This window comes from Calonectris borealis, chromosome 9 (assembly GCF_964195595.1).
Source record: "Calonectris borealis chromosome 9, bCalBor7.hap1.2, whole genome shotgun sequence".
Taxonomy (NCBI): Eukaryota; Metazoa; Chordata; class Aves; order Procellariiformes; family Procellariidae; genus Calonectris; species Calonectris borealis.
The window spans coordinates 18,258,114-18,275,329 of NC_134320.1; the positions used below are offsets into that span (position 1 = coordinate 18,258,114).

The 17,216-nt window shown below is 39.7% G+C and overlaps 1 protein-coding gene across 3 annotated transcripts in view; it reads left to right on the forward strand.

Annotated features, from left to right (window-relative positions):
* LRCH3 (leucine rich repeats and calponin homology domain containing 3) overlaps window positions 1–16,321 on the forward strand; it is a 70,479-nt gene extending 54,158 nt beyond the window's left edge. Inside the window, exons 15-21 of one of the 3 annotated variants that reach the window (XM_075157153.1) lie at window positions 619–690; window positions 1,582–1,630; window positions 2,133–2,246; window positions 2,895–3,013; window positions 4,572–4,709; window positions 6,943–7,020; window positions 9,295–12,642. In XM_075157153.1, coding sequence (XP_075013254.1) covers window positions 619–690; window positions 1,582–1,630; window positions 2,133–2,246; window positions 2,895–3,013; window positions 4,572–4,709; window positions 6,943–7,020; window positions 9,295–9,495 — 771 coding nt within the window. In that variant the 3' untranslated portion in view covers window positions 9,496–12,642. The other 2 variants (XM_075157154.1, XM_075157152.1) reach the window with 2 other exon arrangements.
* Window positions 16,322–17,216: the final 895 nt, after the last annotated feature.

Sequence of the window (17,216 nt, forward strand, 5' to 3'; positions counted from 1 at the left end):
TGGTTGGTTTTGATATTGGTTATAATTGAAATTTGGCTGCACTTTATTTGTGACAACACTGTAAATCTTCACACTGACATCTTCCCCAAGAGCTACATTCCACCCACGGAATCTTACTTACTTTGTGTGTAATTCACAAGGATCAGCATTGGGAGTTTGTGGCAGACACAAAGCATGTGTTCTTGACCCCGTTATATGTGGGCTTCTCTGATTTTACAAAGTTGGTAGGAAAATAACTTACTAAAAACACATAACATACTTGAAACATTAAAAAGAAAGCTATTTATTTTGAATAGTGGCTCAGAATGAACTCTTGTAGGGTAAAATTTCCTTTTTTCTGATGGCATAGGTGTCATTTATTGTTCTTAATTCTGCTTTTGATGTCACTGTGTTGTGTGTAAAACAAACATCAGACCTCCCAAGCTTATTAGCCAGAAAGTTCAGGAGGGTAGGAAGGCTTTAATTGTAGTTCAGCAAGTATGTATCTGTTGCCTGTTGAGTGTTTCCGAGAATGTGATCGTGATCACCTCTTCCTTTTTAACTGCATTTCACCTTTGTGCGTGTCCTATCAGCCGTTTGCTAACACTGCTACTGCCTTCTCTTTCTTTCTGCATTCAGTCGCTCTCAGGGTTGAATCAAGAAAGCTGTGCTACTACCCTGCCTAATGCCTCTATCTTCAGTCCTGTCAAGGTATCTCTTGCTATTATCATTCAGCAGTAAAGCCAACAAAAAACTCTTGGATCCGCACATCTGTTTTAACAGGTGTTAGTCTGTCAGCTTCTAATCAAAAGTTCAGGTAGGGTATGAATCCGATTTACCTGATTAAACTGTAGTAGGTATTACCTCATCTTAGCTTTAGGCTGTGTCTACAGGAGGCCTAAGCTATATAAACATGGGAACCAGTCTCTGCTCCGAGGGGTTCTTGGTTGTCTTTGATGTTGCTTTTTCTGTACAAGATTATATACTCTTTACCAAGTTGAGTTCATTGAAAGTACTCGTGTTGTATTCTTTACCAGCTTACTTTTGAATACAGAAATCCTGTATTTCTTTCTCTTCTGTGGAAACTGCTATACTGAATGCATTCATCACAAGAACTCATTAGTCTGTGTAAGCACTGTAATAAAACCGCAGTGTGTTTTGCTGGGGAGAGTGATGTTCAGTAAATAGCAGTTTTGCGTTAGCAAAGGTGTCAAAGAGGTGTATCCTTATCAGTGCTGCTGTAATGCAAGTTCTGCGTGTTAATTACCTGTTTTTCTGTGTGCCCTTTGCAAAGAATACTTTGAAAGTTTTGGTTGGAAGGAAGAGTAAACAAAGCTCTGTCATTGCACAGTCAGTGCTGTTTCATCATTCTTTTTCTTCAGAAAAAAAGCAATTGTGTCATTTCTGCAAAAGAAAAAACTTTGTCACTTTCTGCAGAGATGAGACATGGGAAACAACATACTGTGTTTTTACACATTTCTGTTTTTTTTTCTGAAACACATTTAGATGGATGGAGCCTTTTTTAAAACACAGCAAATTAAAATGTAGTTCCAGCTTTTCCAGATTAGGACCATTTATGCTCTTCTGCTTTTTTGTCCACAGAGTGATGACAGATCTACCATCTCCCCCGGCTCACCTACCACTCAGACAGGTAACAGGGAAAGGAAGCAAAATTTCTGAAAAATAAGATCAAAATGCCTGCTTGCTTATTTGTACTATGAAGAGAAGGGAGCATATATTCCCATCTCTGTATGTGGCACTGCTGTGTTTGAGAATTTACCCAGTTATTTGGGTCCCCTTAGAAACACATGAGGGTAGAAACAACAGGGGTAAGCATGTCCTCAGGCAGAGCATAGGGTTTGGCTGTTTTAGGCCTTCATACAAGCTTTGGCACACAGATGCATTCAGCAACAGGCAGAACAGTTGTTGGAATTGGTATGTGGAATGTGCTTTGCATGCAAGCGTCCTTGGAAGTGCCTTTTCCTGCTCTGGGCTTTTATCATGCATGGCTGTAATTTATTTTGTCATTATTATATTAAAATTTTTGTTTTGTTCTTTTTAATTACCACATTGCTGAACCCATTTCCTATTTAAACTCTTAACCATTTCCTTCTTCCTCCTTTCCTTTCCTGTGCCTTTCCACATTTGTTTAGTCCACCTTTCCCCTCCATATCCTGGCCATGCAGCCCCGCCTTCCTATAGAAACCCTTCCCAGCGACCTGAGAGTTTCCTTTTCCGAGCAGCTGTCAGGGATGAAGCAAACAAAGGTAGGTTATATAGCTTAGAAATTAATTAGTTTTGCTATTTTATATTAACATCTGCATTACCTAGGTTTTGCACTGTTCTGTTACTTCAGGTCATTGTCATCAAACTACTTTTAGAGTTCCATTTGTAGACATATGGCATTAAATACTTTGTGAATAAGCAATTTTTTATTTAGAACTGTCAAATATTCTTTTGTCATTATTTGTGGAAACGTGGGATTTTGTTCTTCCTGGTCTGTGATTACACCTAAAAAGATACCAAGGAAATGCCACAAAACCTTCAACTACTGATGAAGGCAGCTTCATAAATTTTGCATTGCACAGTAGCACATAACAAAATTGCAGTTGCTGTAGAAAGACTGAACTGTTTCAACATACTTCATCTGGCAAAACTTTGTCCTCCTTTTGTGAATGATTATTAGCCAACAGAAAGAACAGAACCTAAACAGAAAGGAAAAAGTATTATCGAACACCTCATTTCGATTAGCAGATCATTAGCTTGATTAATAGTCAAATGAAAGAAACAGGTTTGTGAAAAGGAATGCATGGTACCCATTCTGGAACCTTGTGTGTGCATGTGTAGTACAGCAGTGAAGGACAATCAGTCAAACCGTGCTTAGTGATTTTTTTTCCTTCGTGCTACTTTTTTAGTTGTTATTTCATCTTCTACCCGTGCCTTGTCTCCTGCTAATGATTCTGCAGACCCTAGAGTAAGACAAAACTCCAAACAGCGAGAGGAGGAGCTGGAGCTAATAGAGCAGCTGCGTAAGGTAAGTGCTGCCAGGAGCCAGTATGTGGACATGTTAGTAAATACATTGCGTGCATCCTGCAAAATCTGTCCTTTTGTTTTAGACCGATTTCACTGAACCAATATGGTGAACAGTTGACCAAAATTAAATGGCATTGTACAGTCCGAGTGTTTCTTTCAGATGGACGCAGTGGTGTTCACTCCGGTTTTTGTGGCGGATGAAGTCAGCTTCAAATTCTGTAAAATTGATTGTGCTGACTTCTACTTCTGAGTGTCCGGTGATGTCTGCTTTTAAAAGAAACATGTGCTTGCTTTCTTCCTTATCAGCCTTCACACTTGTAAGGAACTCCCTGGAAAGTTGCTTTACTGTCTTCTTTTTAATCTTTTTTTTAAAACTCCTCTTTGCTGTAAAACCCACAGAAAAGCAGATGGAATGCGGAGACTACTACTGCCAGTCATGGTGACAGCATGGTTTCCTTGTGTGCTCTGGATCCATCTGTTGATTCTTGCCTTATCCTTAGTTAAGTGCAGAACATCTGAGGTACAAATATTCCGTATGGTTGTTCTATTTGCCTGTTCAAGGCCACCACGCTCCTGGTTTGTGCCCAGGTACAATGACAATACACATTAATATTGAATATTGAAAATGTCACATGGCATTAAGGTACCGCTCTGCTTTGCCCCAGACTTGTTTCTGGAGAGCATGAAGGGATTCCCTGAGGTGCTCTAATTAATTGTTTGAGCTTTCTCAAGAAATAAGAATTCATGCTTGTTAAAGCTGATTTTAAAAGCCATAAGCATCCCAGATGGAGAGAGTTCCTTATCTTTGTAAATTTTAAAGTAAGGACAATCTCCTTTCCCTAAAAGGAGAAAGTTATCTTAAATAAAACAAAACAGAACAAAACTTGGTGCTGTTTGCAGAGCCTCTCTTCTGTTATCTCCAGATGCTTTGTATGTAGTCTCTTTTGTTCTGCTTCCCAACTAAGCTTAAATCTCTTTTTCAATACTTAAAAAAATTTAGATACAGCATAACAGCTTGGTGAAATTCACACAGCATTTAAAATAAGATTAAAAGCCTGAATTGAAATTTTATTCATTCCCTTACACAAATGCTAACTACCTCATTTCTTTAAAACTATTTATGCCAAGTAGTTTGGGTTTTTCTTTACAGGAAAAAATGTTATCATGACTTTCGGTAACTGTTGTCTCCAACCCAGAAAGACAATTATTTTTACTTCCCTTGGCAGAACCATTCTCTGAGAACACATAGGATTAGGAATGCTGTTCTTAGACCCCGATTTCCATCATTTTTTAATAATGGTTGCATTAGTCCCCTGTGCTGTACAATGAAAACTGTTCATCATTGAACTTAACTGCTCCCAGATTGTCGTCAGCTCTGGGCTGTAGTAGTGCTCAGAGCCTTCCTTGGTGTTAGTCAGAAAGCTGTTTAGAAGTGTCACGAGAATGGACAGAGAGTTGTAGTGGAAGCACTTCTGCCTCTTATAAAATGTTCTGCAGAATGAAACAGTTGGAGGAAACCAGCTCTTACTTTTTGTGCGTCCATGTTCATTTTTCTACAGAATATAGAATCACGGTTGAAAGTGTCGTTGCCCAGTGATCTTGGAGCAGCTCTCACCGACGGTGTTGTTCTGTGCCATTTAGCTAATCATGTGCGTCCCCGATCTGTTCCCAGCATTCATGTCCCCTCACCTGCTGTTGTAAGTATGTAATAATGATAATGTTTTATAGGTGTCCAAAATAACATCCAACAAAGTTCTGTAATCCAGACAAATGCTAAATTCAGCATTCTCCTCTGTAAACGTACAAAACGTGACAAAAAATAACATCTGTTCTGTCTAAAGAAGAGTCTATAGCTTCATTGAAAGAAATTATATTTGGGTTTGTTTCATTTAAATGAAGTTACTTCTAACACAGATTGTAAGAAAATGTTACCGTTTTCAAGTCCTCTCTATATTAACTTGAAAACTAGGGAAATAAGACACAGTTCAGCATGAAAACTGAAATAGGATATTTCAAAAGATCAAAAGGTCCAAGAAGTTCAGGAAAACAGATAATAGGAAAATACAACATTCTCTACAACATTTAGGATCCCACTACACAAGACAGTGAAAACAGGCAGAGAAGCCAAGTTGATTCCTGTGTCCATTTCACAGCACTCCAAATTCCTCTGCTGAGGAATTTTAGCAGAGCATACTCGAGCTACTTGAAGAACAGCATTTCCTGGAAGAAAACAAATCCAGTCATATCTTTGTGATAACTGAGAAAAAGGTGGTGTATCTGGGGACTGTTGAGAGCAAGGAGGGAATCGCACAGAGAAGTTTGAAAATTTCTGAAGTTGTTTTTCTTACCCTGCCTAACTGCAGTGTTTATGGAAAGCAATGAAGGTGATATATTTCTGGGTCCGTTACTGTGTATCATGTAAGGAAAGCACAGAATTAGAGAAGGGTCAAGAACTTCTTGTGGAAGTCAGAAAGTTCAGTGAAAATATTTCGGGTCAGCTACTTAAAAGGAGTATGGAGAGGCAGATTGCTTGTTATGCACCTTTAAATTGTATGAATAAGAAAAAAAACGGAAGATTGTTTCTGGGGGAAGTTGTTGAAACATGCATGTTGTGTTTGCTTTTTCTTATTTTGGAGTCAGTCTTTGTGTTGGTTGGAATTTGAACTGGCACTTACAGGGCTGCCTACCATATCATTGTGGTTCCTTTCCCTTGGACTTAATGTGAACAAGCAGATGCCCTCATTATTTTGAGAACGATTGAACGGGACACGCCAACGTTTTAGGCAGATCATGGAATCGTTAAGAGAAAAGGCATACAGCCACTCTTCAGAAGACTTGCATCATTGAGAATATCTTTTCAATGGCCTGGTTTTATGTGCTGTTGAATATTCTGTGTTAGGAATTAAATCATGACTTTGTCATATAAATCCCAAGGAAGAGGCAGCCTTTAGCTGCACAGCTCCAGGAGCAGAAGAGGCATCACGTCATTCCTCAGTCACAATGTGATCTTTGTGTTCCCTTCGTACTTCGGGAGAAAGAAGTCAGCACTAGCCTTTAACCTGCTTTCTTGGTGGGGAAGGACGGCACATTGAGGGGACAGAGCAGAACCCCCACCACTTATGGAAAAGTATTGAACCCACAGAGGCTGCTGCCTGCTGCTACGTAGACTGTGGGAAGCTTGTTCAAAGGAGCAGGAAGCTTGTGTCTCTTTAACCAGAAAAGAATAAGCTTCAGGAATAGAAACAAGACAGAGCCTGTGCCGTGGTATGTCTGTGTAGAAGTGTGAAAGCTAACTGTAGAAAAAAGCTTGCTTGAAAAAATGCCAGAGAGTGCAATTCAAACAGCTACATCAAACACATCTACTAGAGGCTGATAAGCAGCAAGCTTCAATTCCAGTTTTATTCCATTATTTTCTGGTTTTATCTAGCCTTCTTTTTTTTATCTCTTTGTTAATTGAAATATGGTTTGATATTTATGTATTTTTGTATTGTAGTAATCCAGAACAGACTCCAGATTGCTTCATATCATAAAATTGCTCTGAAATCACAGCATGGAAGCCATGCATGTGTGTTTCATTCAAAATATATTTTTAAAATTGTGATTTAAAAGTGACTGTAGTCACTAAAAGTGTTAGCCAGTTTTATGTAACACCTTGTATATAAATATTGCACAGCTTAGAATTTTTTTTTTTTTTTAAAATTGAGCATTCATAAATTAGCTTTTCATAAAGTAGCTTTGAAATTTGGGCTTGCTTTTCTAAAGAAAAGCAAACTACAGCAGAGCCTGCTTTGAATTAGACAAGCTTATGTCAGTGCAGTATGTTTTTGGCAAAGAGATTTATTAAAGAGTTTTATTTAAATAAAAAAAAAAGATATTTTAAAATCCTGCCAATTAAGAACACTGTATGCCTCCTCCTTTACTTCTTTGCAGCCTAAACTTACAATGGCAAAATGCAGACGAAACGTGGAGAATTTCTTGGAAGCTTGCAGAAGAATTGGAGTGCCTCAGGTACGTATTTCTACTATCCTGATGTAATGTTTCAGGTGCAGTTTTGTGTGATGCTTCAGAAAATAAAACCTTCTTTGAAAGATTTGATGAAAACAAAATGATTAAAGGTTTAGAAGGTTCAGGTATAAGCTATGTCTTGCAGTATAGATCAGACTTATCTTGCACTGTCTTCCAGAGCAAAATGAAGTCAGATACAGTTTATCAGAGGTCTGATTCACTTACTGCTGTGCCTCAAATTCATAATAGCTGATGCAGTTAAAGTCTGCCTTTAAAATTGCAAGGTATTTCTATAAAAACAATTACATTTTCTCAAGATTAGATATTTGACAGCTTAAAAGCGGGATAAAATTTGGATGATGTTTTGCATGTGTTATTTTTATCCCAAAGCTTTTCATGTTCCTTCAGAATAATTCTCTTACGTGAACGTCTTTACTGTCTTACCAACAAGTCGCAGTATTATTGGCCTTTCTCTGACGGTAGCTATCTTTGCATAGATCCTAATTCTTTTGTTATGTACCAGTGGTAGAAGTCCATCTTCTGGTATTCCTTGTCCTCTTCTGAAACTTGGAAGAGCCAGGAGGTGGGAACATATAAAATAGTCCATCTGAGTCCAGTTACCCTGGTTTATGCTGTCCTGTCCTTTCCACTTTGTCTTATTCAGCAGCTGTCTCGGTACAAATAGTTTTGATACGTCATGTTTTTCTTAATTTTTCTTCTAGTGCATTGATTTGGTTTCTTATACTGCTAAGCATCAGTGTTTCTGTTGTAGGTACTGTTTTCTTCCTTTTGTCTTGTGAAAAGGAAAAGTAGACCCAGTGACTCATTTCCCAGCTATTTCTAAAAGCAATGTTCTCGAGTCAGTCATGCAGTATTTTCTGGTGGTTTTAGATAGCTTCACTTGCAGGCATTTGAGCCATTGGGATTTTAGGATAGCCTATGTATTGAGCTGCCTGGCAGTTTCACATGACTGAGTGGTGAATCGCACTGGAACGTGGTAGGGAGTTGTAAGTAATCATTAATACTTTGAGATCCTGCACTGTTTTGGTCCCCGAAGAAACTTCAGACTTTTACGTCCAGCAGAACTGCACAATATAAATTCGTCTGGGGCAAAATTGTTCAATTCCATCGCAGCTTCCCTGTTTATAGCTCCCTCAAATACGAAGATGTAATTTTTATGGGATTGCAGTGCAGAGCACATCACTGAAATGACCCACATTTAAAAACAAACAAACAAAAAAGCCACTTAAGGAAAAGTCCCCTATAAACCCAGTTTGCTACGTCTGCTACACTTACTGTTTTTCTCATATTTCTTGCTTTAATGTGAAAGAGTTCAAGGAGAGTGTCTCTGGGGAAACTTACTGAAATACCCCCGCCTGAACTCTGAAGTTGCTCTCACATGTCTACATTACATATCTACTGAGATGTGAACGTAAGATATCTGTATGCAAGAATGGCGTGGCAGCCTAGTATATTTTTCTGGAAAAGATGCCTGCAGGTATTTCCTTTCATTTAAATTCTAATTACAAAAATAAAAGGCTTTCTGAAAGTATGGATCTATGTAGAAATACTTACCTTCTAAGAGGAAGGCTACTTTTAGAAAATGCTAATTAAAGGCAGTATAGTGGAGCAGCTATTTCTATAGGACTTTGCTAGTTAAAGCCCTTGCATCAAAAGAAACCCACAGTTGAACAGATTGATACGTGCATCTAGGTTTCACTGATTTACAGCAGTTACCTGTGTGAAAGGGAGGGAAAAGACACACAGTGGGAATAGTTACAGAACACTTCAACTCTAATTTAATTAGTAATAGGTATTTCTGCACGATACTGCATTCAAGCATCAGTTACACATAAATAATCGCTTGTCCTACTGTTTCATTAACTAAGATACATGTGGAGACTTAGCTTTGGTGAGTACTCAGTGCCAATAGCATCTCAGAAACCTGTAACCTCTTCATTTCCCCTGGAAAAAAATGTTTTTCACTAAGGCATGTGTAAACCGCTATATTTTTAACAACAAAGAATAGTTACATGTTTAAGCTGTACAGGTGACAGGCACCTCACTGAACACTAAATATTTGCATTAAGTGAGTTCTTTGCAATGGGAGTCTTGCAGATTCCTTTGTGAGAATCAACCAGCTGTGATACGCTTCTCGAACATGTAGGTTATATCTGAGATGTCTGATGACTGACTGCTTCGTGGATGTTACTATGGCTAACTGACTGACCTTTTTTTTCTGTCTGTTTTCCCTTCCTGCTCACACACTCTGGACAGGACAATCTTTGTTCCCCTTCTGACATTCTTCAGTTAAACCTCAGCGTTAAAAGAACAGTTGAGACTCTTCTTTCCCTGGGGACAGATTCAGAAGAATCCAGTCTTGTCTCCCTTTCCATTCAGCTCTGGGGCTTTGTGGTGTTTTACTGTACTCTAATGCTAACGCTCTGTATGTTCTATCGCTGGGTCTTTTTTCTCTAGCTGAAGGATAGCGTTGCTGCTTCCTCCCTGCGTCACTCCGGTGCTTGGGAAAGGATTTTGGTTTTTGTCAAGACTGTGTGTATGAAGTGTTTTCTTTCCCACTGATGGGACAGAGGTGACAAGTACGATGTGTAAACACATTGGTGCACCCACACGACCATCTGTGACATGATTCACATTTCTGTTTGCTGTGTCATATTTAGCAGATATAATGCTTCTACAAGGGAGGAAGTGCTGTCCGTGGGCTAGAGCAAGGGACTGAGGTTAGGATGCATGCTATAGTGTGCTGACGAGTGATGTAGTACCGGAAAAACTGCGTTGTCTGTTTGTACCTCAGTTTCCCCATCTGTATAATGGGAATTGCACCCACTTTGGTAAATTACTTCAGGATTATCTGATGAAAAATGTTCAAGAATGTGAAGTATTTTTTTCAACATCAGTGTTCTTGATTAGATCTCACAGTCTTAGGAGACACGGTCTGGTAAGTTTCATCCACAGGACTTTGTTACTGATACTTTTTTAATTACCCCCCATCCCGTATCCTGCTTCTGAGAGCATTTGATTTCTCATTTTTGTAGACTCTGTGTATTACCTTGAGTCAGGATTTTTAAAGTAACTGTCAGTGAATCCTGAGCTACTTGAGCTTCGTGACAGATCAAGCAGGAAATTTTCAGAAAATTGAGCTCTTCAACAGCTTTGAGAGAAACGTTTTCTGGCATAGAAGGAAAAATCTTTAAGATTCTATCAGATGCCACAGAATATCATAGCATTTTACTGTGCTCTGGATAAGACTTGACAAAAGCTTCTTGAGTTGCCACTTGATTGTGGGCACCCCAGCCCGTGCTTGTTTCATGCTTATTCCCTTCGTCCTCTTATCCTGTCATTTTCAGAAACCTTTACATCATACAATTGCAGAAATATAAGTCCCAGCTGCACGATCACTCTTCACTGTTTTACAAAACTCAGGTAGTCTTCCATGAAGCTTCGAAGCTTTTCCCTCCCCAGGAAAAGCATCCTGGTGCTTTAATGCTTTAATGTCTCAGGGACACCTCAGAACTTCAGGGCACTCCCATGTGATGTGTAAAAGACCATGTCTCCTCAGAGTGTAGACTGGTTCAGGGAACTCTGCTCAGAGACCAGTGACAGGTAAGTGTTAAGTAAAATGGCTGTTCCAAATGTGTTTTCAATAAATTTGTTATACCTGAAAATACAGTAAATGGCTTGTAAGCCCAGTTTAAGTGGTGTTAGCATTCAGACGTTAACCTGGCAACAACTCTGAAGCACAGTTTAAGATACACAGGAGTTTAGTTGCAAATGTGGTTGCTACCAGTAAAAATGTGTTATGTGTACATGGATCTCACAAGCTCTTGTAACATAAAGTGAGTGTTTAACAAAGGAGCGGAGGAGTTGATGCCCTCTTTCCAAATCACACAAAGTGTTCTGTCCAAGCAAAACATTTTTGAGGAAAGAGGGGACCTTTGACAGGGGGAGATTGTTTTATTTTTAAATAAGCTATTTTTGCACTGCTTACTGGTTTGAACTAAAATGAACTCGGTTCCTACGTTTCCTAACTTCTTCTAATGAACACTGTGATAAAAGCTGCAAGGGGTTTTACACTAACAGTGCCTTCCAGTTTTTAAATTTTGTTTGTTGTGACTGTCTGTGGTATGGAGTCATTCCAAAGCTTTTCCCCTTATCTGTTTGCATACAACAGAAAAAAGATAAGGCATATTTGCTCAAGTTTACAAGTATTTTCTCAAAAAGCACACTTTTTTCAAAATAACATAAATTTGCTGGAAGAAAAGTGTATTTCAGCCTGATCATATGGCTTACTGTAAGAATTTCAGTCTGGTTCATTTGTTTTCTCTCCGCCCTGAGCTTTGCGGGAGGAGCGTTGGCTGCCACTGTTCATGCTGAAGGATTTCTTTAACATCAAAAATCAGTAAAAATTCGAAGAGTGGAGAAATGCAGGTTGCTGTGAAAATAACACGTGAAAAATAATCTCTGTAGCTCTATAGGAAGGACACACTTTGGTTATTTTCTACAGATACAGAGAACTGTTGGACATGTATCCTGACTGTTGTAGAGTGAGGATGGCCAGGATGTGCCAAGGACTTACGTAGGATGAGGCTTTAAATCCATCTTAGACTGAGAATAGCACAATTATTAATAAACACTTTGAAACCTCTTTCTGCATTTTGCGTATTACTCTTATTCCTTAGAATGATTTTGGAGGTAACCTGCTAAGCGGGTGTACTTCTGGAAGGTAAATAAGTGGTAGTGACTCACACAACATAGGATGGATATTTGCCTATAAATATACTGTCGATTTCTCATTGCCTTGAACAGGAGAAATGGCATTTTCCACATTTTTGACCAAGGTTATTTCAGTCATACATAAAAGCAAGTCTTTTTTTTGTTGGTTTTGTTTGTTTATTTTTTGTTGTTTTTTTTTTCCCTTCCATAAAACAACTTGTGCTTTCTGCTTTTTTGTGCCTTCCAAGGAATTTTTGTAATGATATAGATCAGCGCATACAGACAGACAGGAGGACTTCAGATGGGCAGTGTGTCTCATGAGATGAGAATTACTTTCAAGTGTGACATTTCCTCTTAGACCTGTTGCACGGTGTTTCCATAGCACACACTAGTATTTCATTCTCTGCTTTAAAGCAGGTCTTTCCTCATGTTTGACGGCTAAACAGGCTTGCTACATGAGGACTCCTTCAAAAAGGCAGGCGTGTTTTGGAGAGGAAGCCACGGTTCCTTTCCTACTCCGTGTTGTGGCAAGGTCATCATGTTGAAGCAAAGCTTTCTCCCTCCTTAAGTTAATCTACTTTTGGTTTCATAAACTGCTGCCATTTCAGTCTGGGCAGAGATAGAGGACAATTTGCTATTCCTCGCTTCTCCTTTTTCAAATCCTTATTTGTACAATTTTCTAATAAACAAACACAAGGATTATCCCAAGGCCTCCTCCTTTGAGTAGTCATGTTCATAGTTCTTTAGTCACAAGCAGAAATTTAATTTCATACCTGTGTGTGTGCTAGCTGTCCATAACATTTCATATTTCAGTCACCTTTTGCTTAATTTTTTTTTCTTTTCAGTTGAGTGTTTTTCATCCATTTTGTTTTTGTCTTTGTTTTGTTCCCCATTCAGGAGCAATTATGTTTGCCTCTACATATTTTAGAAGAGAAGGGTTTGACACAGGTAGCTGTGACTGTCCAGGCGCTCCTGGAGCTGGCACCCCCAAAGCAGCAGCAACTTCACCACTTGTCTGCTGTGTAAAGACCTCCGGGACCTTTTGGGTTACTTTGGCTAAGCAGAAGGACGTGAAGACTTTACTGCCCATGCAGTGCATCCAAACACACAGAGCTCTGTTCTAAGGAAATGAGTTTCCGTGATTCCTGACAGGAATGTTTTACTTCATTTCTCCATTTTTTTGGAGATCACAACAGTTTCCAGTAACATTTTTATTATCAGTATTTTTGCCCCTTATTTAAAAAAAATACAGTTCATTGGGAGGAGGGCAGGGAATTCCAGTGGCTGGCTGTTGGAGCCAGCTGTAGAAACTGTCCTTGTAGACTGAAGTTATGGGTGTAGAGTTTGGAAAGCGATTCCTAGGGGAATTCGTTTGTAAAAAAAGGATGTTGCTGCAGTGGGCGCATGGGGAATGAAATTTCTTTCCATCCCCGCAGGGTTCAAAGAAAGGGAATTTCTTTGCCTCCAAAGAACAAGAGCTATTTCTATTATATATTAAAAAAAATTGCAACATACAATCTTAACCTGCAGGTTTCATAACAGGGTCAAACCTCATGCAGCTGTAACTTGTGTTGGCATGTCCTCATTACTTAAAATCTGAAGGAAAAAAACACTGATTTTTTTTTTTCCCCAAGGGAAAAAATACTGCATGTTTTCTCCACCAGAAACATCTTAGTAAAAGATACTAAACCGGAACTGTTCAAATTGTATTAATCACAGTAGCATTCTTGCTAGGTTCACTTTCCTACCTCCTCTCACCTCCCCTTCTGGTCATGTAGGGATGCGTTTGGTTACTCAGTAGTTTTGCCAAATGATGACTAGATGTCGTCAAGACCCATGTATGTATTTTCACTGCAGTGTGAAGAATTACAGCTTGCCACGCTAATCATTAGAAACCCATTATCAAGTAATACGTTTGTCAGGGGCTGAAGCATCCCATGCAGACATGCCAACACTGGTGAATGTCCCAGCCACTGAGAAATTTATCATTTTAAGAATGCAATTACTGAATTTCCACAGGTGGGCTGCATATTGCCAAAGCAGCAATCTGTTGCAAAAGGTGGCTTCTATTTATGGGTTTAACAAGGCTTTAATAATAAATAAATGCACTGGTTTTACAGAACTACCATTACTTCCTTCCTCTTACCGTAACATAAAAATGGAAATTCAATATACAGGAATGGGAGAGGCAGCCGACAAGTTTTGCATTTTGCTGGGAAGTTGACCTGCAAAACAAAGACTAGCTCTATGTGCTCTGGTCCTCGTGACGACGCCAAGCTCACTACCAGATCAGTTACAATAATTATTTTTTTTTCCCCAAAAGACCTTGCAAAATCCAGTTCTCCACCTGTGCAGTTCCTTTGTTAGGTTTTGGCCAATTTAAAGCATCCCAGAATGTTATGCTACTAATAGGTGGTGCACGGGGTCTGAGACTAACTTCAGGAATCAGAGGTATTGCATCTGGGGATATATTTGAAGCAGAATACACCAAGAGGCTTTCACGGGGATAAAGGAAGGAGAAGAAATGGGAACAGGCTAGCTAAAAGTCATGTTTGCTGAAGTAAACCTGCCATGGGAACACTGGCAAGGACTGGTCTTAGCTGGATTTTTCCCCTTTTGATTTGCAGTTTTGTTTCCGCTCTGTTTTGCTTCATGTATTTCTTTCAAGGTCCATTGAGGTGACTGTTGAATCCCTTATTTCACATAATTGCTTCTTATTGGCATTGGCTGATCGCCTTGCAAGTAGAGGAGAACACCTGAAGGGTATTTAAAACTGCACAGCTGAAAAGAGGAACCTTTTCATACTGGGTAAGCACGTTGCCCTGAGCCCTGCAAGAAATGAAAATGCCAATAACTAGCAATACACATAGGAAGAGAGCAGCTCCCTACAGACGTACTTTCCTCCTTAGGTAGGTCTTGTGTTTCACTTAATTTCGCTTGCAAGGAGTGTTGGTAATTCGTAAAGGATTACGTAAAAGTGTCTGAAGTCTCTGCTGTAGTTTGCTGAGATTGTGCCACTCGCAGCCAACAGTACAGAGCACAAGTGTTTCTTGTATGTTTGTTTCTGCACGTAATTTGAAAGAGGGGGGCACTGACTTCATCTTAGTTTTCCACATGAGCTCACTTGCCTTGTTACAGGGGCATGTTAACTTCTTAATAGCACACCCTTTGTGGACTATTTAAATATTCCCGTTTTAAGAAAGCCATTCCCTTCATGGAACTGTGAGGGTATGCTGTTTGCTCCAGACCAGCTTCCAGCACTTAGGGAAAATGAAACTTAACAGTATTCAGGTTGGTGGAAATTTGACATTGCATTAATACTAGTTTTTAGGAATTAGTGGGGTGGGGAGTTGAGCCTGAACTGCGAGAAATGGCCATTTCCTATCGCATCTGGTTAACGCAGCTACTCTTCTGTACGAGCAGTGCGTACGCACAGCAGCTGAGTTCATGTAAAGAGCAGTGGTTGCATGGCTGGGCAGGCGTTGTGTCCCCAGTATCGCCTACTTTGTTCTAAGCAACAGTTCACCCTGGCAGTTTCAATGTATGTGGTCACATTAGTTTGACGTTTATAATCCTGTGTTTTCATGCTGGCAAACACTAAATCTTGACCAGATGTTTAGGACAAAAATCCGAACCTGAAGTTCCATCATACAGTTTACTGAATGGATTATACCAAAACCAACTTCAGTTCTCTTTTGCAAAATGGGTTGGGGTTTTTCAGTGTATTTATGTGCAATTTTTGTTGTATCCCGTGAAAAGAATATTTTAAGGAAAACTTGTATAAAATTCTATTTTGTGTGTTAAAGCAAAGAGGCAATTGTCTTTCCTCTCTGGGGCATTTGTGTTGGAGGATGTGGGAGGAATTCATCTGAGTGTTTCGTGCTTGCTGCTGTTCGTACACTGACTCCATTGTGTCACCATCCTTCCTCAAACCATGTCGAGCGCTGAGCAGCGTTTGAGGCTCAGCAAGGTTACGCGCTCTAGATCGAGCGGCACGGGCACTCGGGAGTCCCTGATGGCATTGCGGTGGTCGGGGCAAAACAGCCGGGATTTGGGTCTTCCCCCTTGTGAAGGGGGAGGCTTTCGTAAAGGCCCCGACCCCGGTGGCCTGCTTAAAATAAATCAGAGACAACTTTTTACAGTGCCAAGAACACCTCTGTTGTTCTTGGTAGTGACACGATGGCAAATGGTATTTTTACCCTTTTATGACTATAAATGGTTCTTTGAAAAAATGTTTTAGAAACAGAGGACTTTTAAGGTGAATTTGGACGTCTAAAAAATTCTTTTGTATAGATATTGTGTCATTTTACAAAGCGATCTAATTTTGTTATTTCTGAAAACAGTGTAAACGTGTAATTAATAGAGTAAAGGATTTTAAAGCTTCAACCCATGCTGTATGTCTGTAAATACATTCCATAATTTCTAAGTCTGTTACATATAAATGTGTCTGAATATTGTATACTTTATTTTAAATTGCCTGTATTCTGCCAGTAGTGTGAACTTCTAGCACATTGATAATATAAAAGGAAACCATGGGTAATTTGAAATAAAGTTTTAAAACTTCCATGAATTACAGTATTCCTCCTGCTGTTTTTCTGTTGCATCAATGAATGTCACATCCTCTGTGTCGGGTGTTTATTCCCCTTCCCCACCGTCACAGTTGGCAGTTAATGGACCTGGGTTTTCTCTAGTTTTCATATTAACCAGGATAGAAAAATTCAGCATTTTTACACACATTCTGCAGCCACATCAGAAGCTTTTTCTTGGGGATGTTTTTAACCTTCCCCAGATACTGAGAAGCAGTGATTTTGTACAGAATCCTTTGCTCCTCCCTCCCCACCCCCCCTTTTTTTTTTTTCTTTCCCAAAGTGAAATGTACATTCTAGGTTTGGGGAGTTTGCTGCTGCCAGTATTGGTGCTCCTTGCTGTTCTCATCTTTTGCTCGTTTTTATCCTATCTTGGTTTTGATCTGTAAAACTTGCACCCCTGCTTCATGCCCCTGCAGCCTTTGAAAGATTTGTTCTCATTAGCCAAAACGTTCGCTCCTCTTTTCTTCCCTTGTCATAGCTAGTTTTTATTATTTTTTTTTAAAAAAAAAAGCAAGGCCTGGAAATTGCCAGAGACCCACAAAACTTAACTACTTCGTACACGCTGCATACCCCCGTGGTACTGTTCCCTGCTCACCAAGCTGCTTCAGCATCCTTTTTTGACCTCCTGGTGACTCTGTCAGTCACTTGGGACAAATCCGTTCCTGCCTTCGGCAGGGCTGCCCAGCTCTCTCCGGGTGTTCATTTCTGCCCCTCCGTGTAAAGCCTCCTCCTAAACAGCTTCTCAGTCTCCAGCCTTTCTTCTCCATTTACCTCCCTGGAAACCAGTTTCTCCAAAGGGCTTGTGATTTCTGGTTTCCCCTGCAGAAAATACCATGGTTGTGCACTTTGATCCCATCTCTCCATAGCTGGAAAAAA